Genomic DNA, 5,161 nt, shown 5'->3' with positions numbered 1-5,161 from the left:
AAATATCAAAAGGATCTACTAGATCCGTCATGTCTGGAAGAATACTTTACTGCCCATTTGTGGAAACAGAACTTATTGCATCCTTACATCCTTTTTCTCTGTCCCCAACCCCCCTGAAACACACATACATGCCCACTGACATGCTAAAGTGGAAGGATCAGCGACACAACACCATCCCTTATTTGACTTTCCTACAGTAAAATAGGCTTAACAAAATGCATAATAATTCACACAAAAAAATGCAATACAAAGGAGAAACAAGCGATTAGGTTGATGATAAAAACATTCAGTTCTGGCGTCTCACATTCTGTCATAAGTTCGCGTGATACCTGGGATTCAAACCGGCAACCCTTGCCCTGCTGCTGTACCATCTAAAGTCATAATTGGTACCAGATTACGTTCAGATTTTAGATGAGGAAAATCAAGAGAGTTAGGAAATATTCTTGTTCTTATAATTTTTGTAACACATGTCCTGATCTCCTTGGTCCTAATACCATATATGATAGGGTGTACCAGTGGTGGGAAAATAATGAACTGTACTGATATCAATACATTAACCTCCTTGCTAACTGTGCTGTGCCTGTTGTAAACAACAGAAAAAAGGATGGCTGTAGAGAAGTTGATGAAAGTGATCAAGTGGGGAGCACACGTATTAAAAGCCTTAGTTCGTGACTCCTTTGAGACTTTCAAGCAAACAAGTAATATTTTGATGTATGAGAGCACAACTAACACAAAAGGTAAAACCACTAGACTTGCTATGATACAAATACCATACAGGTTGCTCAGTGCACTTTCAACACAGGAGAGTTTAACAACTGCTAAGTTATCACAAAAAAGCTTGTTGATATTGTAGCTGCACACAGGGAGCCTAGAAGTGATAAACATTTGAAAAGCAAGCATAGTTATGGGAATAAAATATACCAATGCTACCAACATCTTCACTTTAGAAGGGGTCATAATGCTATGATATTGCAATGGCTTACAAATTGAGACATACCTGTCATATGCCATCACTGCTAGAATCACGTAAGCACACGTTGCATATACACTGCTGAAAAACACCTGCAATAAACAACCTTTGAGAGAGATGTCCTTTATGTCATTAACAAGATTGTCCATGATCTTCGGACAGACGGATAAACACCCAATCAGTCCATTCACCGCCAAGTTGAACAGAAATATGTACATGGGCTTGTGTAAGTGTGATTCTAAGTAGATGACAAGCATGAGACTGATGTTGGCAAATATTGTAATGAAGAAAAGCAAAAATGTTAAGAAAAAAGCTGCGTAGTTGAGTGGGCCTGGAGGTCCATACGCAGTGAAAAATACAGTGCTATGCAAGACAGTTTGGTTCATATTTCCTGTGTAAAAGACAATTAGAATCAGAAGTTATCAGACATCATTGTCCATGTAATAAAATGCAGTAATAAAATGAACGTTTAGAAAATGTGCAAATGTCAAAATAGTTACCATCAGGTTAATACACTAGAGTTGGTGTGAATGAATTTGATGAAGATGAGAACATTCTAAAATGAACAGTCTTCCAAGTAAGATGTTGGCTGGCATGATACATTTGATCCTTTTTTATACCTTCACCATATCATAATTGACATGAGTATTTTTAGTATTTTCCAAATTAAAGCAATGTCTTAGAGAGATGTCACCCAATGGCATTAATTAAGGATGTATTTGTATCACTTCGTTTGAGATCAGGGAGGTGTTGTGTTTGTTTGACTGTATTCCAATTCTTTTGGTTCACTTAAATGGGCAATCTTGCTAATACATTTTCAAACTTTTAAAATAATGATATACACCCATTGATTCTTGAAAAATATAACTTATGAATGCTCATGGGCTTAGTCAACTGTCTTACCCCATAAGAACCCAAAATATAAGCTTGTTTCACTCCATTGTTTATAAACAATATAACTGAAAACAAACACTGTATAGCCTCAACATGGTTAAAACTATGATTTTGATATCATGGATGGTCAGTCCTTGCTGCTATGAATTTGGACAATATATACCACTGCCAACAACAGGTTGACTTTATTAGGGGTCATGATGGTGTGGTACTGCAAGGGCTTACAAATAGAGTCAAACCGGTCACAGGCCATCACTGTCAGAATCAGATATATAAATCAAATCAAATCAAATTTTATTTGTCACATACACATGGTTAGCAGATGTTAATGCGAGTGTAGCGAAATGCTTGTGCTTCTAGTTCCGACAATTCAGTAATAACCAACAAGTAATCTAACTAACAATTCCAAAACTACTGTCTTATACACACAAGTGTAAGGGGATAAAGAATATGTACATAAAGATATATGAATGATTGATGGTACAGAACAGCATAGGAAAGATACAGTAGATGGTCTTGAGTACAGTATATACATATGAGATGAGTATGTAAACAGAGTGGCATAGTTAAAGTGGCTAGTGATACATGTATTACATAAAGATGCAGTAGATGATATAGAGTACAGTATATACGTATACATATGAGATTAATAATGTAGGGTATGTAAACATTATATTAGGTAGCATTGTTTAAAGTGGCTAGTGATATATTTTACATAATTTCCCATCAATTCCCATTATTAAAGTGGCTGGAGTTGAGTCAGTGTGTTGGCAGCAGCCACTCAATGTTAGTGGTGGCTGTTTAACAGTCTGATGGCCTTGAGATACAAGCTGTTTTTCAGTCTCTCGGTTCCAGCTTTGATGCACCTGTACTGACCTTGCCTTCTGGATGATAGCGGGGTGAACAGGCAGTGGCTCGGGTGGTTGTTGTTCTTGACGATCTTTATGGCCTTCCTGTAACATCGGGTGGTGTAGGTGTCCTGGAGGGCAGGTAGTTTGCCCCCGGTGGTGCGTTGTGCAGACCTCACTACCCTCTGGAGAGCCTTACGGTTGTGGGCGGAGCAGTTGCCGTACCAGGCGGTGATACAGCCCGCAAGGATGCTCTCGATTGTGCATCTGTAGAAGTTTGTGAGTGCTTTTGGTGACAAGCCGAATTTCTTCAGCCTCCTGAGGTTGAAGAGGCGCTGCTGCGCCTTCTTCTAGATGCTGTCTGTGTGGGTGGACCAATTCAGTTTGTCTGTGATGTGTATGCCGAGGAACTTAAAACTTACTGCCCTCTCCACCACTGTTCCATCGATGTGGATAGGGGGGTGTTCCCTCTGCTGTTTCCTGAAGTCCACAATCATCTCCTTAGTTTTGTTGACGTTGAGTGTGAGGTTATTTTCCTGACACCACACTCCGAGGGCCCTCACCTCCTCCCTGTAGGCCGTTTCGTCTTTGTGTTAATCAAGCCTACCACTGTTGTGTCATCCGCAAACTTGATGATTGAGTTGGAGGCGTGTGTGGCCACGCAGTCGTGGGTGAACAGGGAGTACAGGAGAGGGCTCAGAACGCACCCTTGTGGGGCCCCAGTGTTGAGGATCAGCGGGGTGGAGATGTTGTTGCCTACCCTCACCACCTTGGGGCGGCCCGTCAGGAAGTCCAGGACCCAGTTGCACAGGGCGGGGTCGAGACCCAGGGTCTCGAGCTTGATGACGAGCTTGGATGGGACTATGGTGTTAAATGCCGAGCTGTAGTCGATGAACAGCATTCTCACATAGGTATTCCTCTTGTCCAGATGGGGTAGGGCAGTGTGCAGTGTGGTTGAGATTGCATCGGTAAGCAAATTGGAGTGGGTCTAGGGTGTCAGGTAGGGTGGAGGTGATATGGTCCTTGACTAGTCTCTCAAAGCACTTCATGATGACGGAAGTGAGTGCTATGGGGCGGTAGTCATTTAGTTCAGTTACCTTAGCTTTCTTGGGAACAGGAACAATGGTGGCCCTCTTGAAGCATGTGGGAACAGCAGAATGGTATAGGGATTGATTGAATATGTCCGTAAACACACCAGCCAGCTGGTCTGCGCATGCTCTGAGGGCGCGGCTGGGGATGCCGTCTGGGCCTGCAGCCTTGCGAGGGTTAACACGTTTAAATGTTTTACACACCTCGGCTGCAGTGAAGGAGAGTCCGCATGTTTTCATTGCAGGCCGTGTCAGTGACACTGTATTGTCCTCAAAGCGGGCAAAAAAGTTATTTAGTCTGCCTGGCAGCAAGACATCCTGGTCCGTGACTGGGCTGGTTTTCTTTTTGTAATCCGTGATTGACTGTAGACCCTGCCACATACCTCTTGTGTCTGAGCCGTTGAATTGAGTTTCTACTTTGTCTCTATACTGACGCTTAGCTTGTTTGATTGCCTTGTGGAGGGAATAGCTGCACTGTTTGTATTCAGTCATGTTTCCGGTCACCTTGCCCTGATTAAAAGCAGTGGTTCGCGCTTTCAGTTTCACGCGAATGCTGCCATCAATCCACGGTTTCTGGTTTGGGAATGTTTTAATCGTTGCTATGGGAACGACATCTTCAACGCACGTTCTAATGAACTCGCACACCGAATCAGCGTATTCGTCAATGTTGTTGTCTGACGCAATACGAAACATATCCCAGTCCACATAATGGAAGCAGTCTTGGAGTGTGGAATCAGATTGGTCGGACCAGCATTGGACAGACCTAGCGTGGGAGCTTCTTGTTTTAGTTTCTGTCTGTAGTCAGGGATCAACAAAATGGAATCGTGGTCAGCTTTTCCAAAAGGAGGGCGGGGCAGGGCCTTATATGCATCGCGGAAGTTAGAATAGCAATGATCCAAGGTTTTGCCAGGTATATAACAAAGTATTGAGAAACTTTTGTTATTGACCAAATACTTATTTTCCACCATGATTTGCAAATAAATTCATAAAAAATCCTACAATGTGATTTTCTGGATTTTTTTCTTCTCATTTTGTCTGTCATATTTGAAGTGTACCTATGATGAAAATTACAGGCCTCTCTCATATTTTTAAGTGGGAGAACTTGCACAATTGGTGGCTGACTAAATACTTTTTTGCTCCACTGTAAATCACCGAAATATACAGAAATATACAGTTGAAGTCGGAATTTTACATAGACCTTAGCCAAATACTTTAAACTCAGTTTTTCACAATTCCTGACATTTAATCCTGGTAAAAAATTCCCTGTGAGTTAGGATCACCACTTTATTTTAAGAATGTGAAATGTTAGAATAACAGTAGAGAGAACGATTTATTTCAGCTTTTATTTCTTTCATCACATT

The 5,161-nt window shown here is 41.6% G+C and overlaps 1 protein-coding gene across 1 annotated transcript; it reads right to left on the bottom strand.

Moving 5' to 3' along the window:
- Positions 1-336: 336 nt before the first annotated feature.
- On the bottom strand, positions 337-1,356 carry LOC135545037 (olfactory receptor 52K2-like). Its single transcript, XM_064972694.1, has one exon. It carries the CDS (start codon positions 1,354-1,356, stop codon positions 337-339), a length of 1,020 nt encoding a protein of 339 aa, XP_064828766.1.
- Between the last annotated feature and the right edge of the window lie 3,805 nt (positions 1,357-5,161).

The sequence above is a fragment of the Oncorhynchus masou genome, chromosome 9 (assembly GCF_036934945.1).
Source record: "Oncorhynchus masou masou isolate Uvic2021 chromosome 9, UVic_Omas_1.1, whole genome shotgun sequence".
Classification (NCBI taxonomy): domain Eukaryota; kingdom Metazoa; phylum Chordata; class Actinopteri; order Salmoniformes; family Salmonidae; genus Oncorhynchus; species Oncorhynchus masou.
The sequence above is the reverse complement of the archived record's forward strand: the minus strand, read 5'-3'. Positions and strand labels throughout refer to the sequence as shown.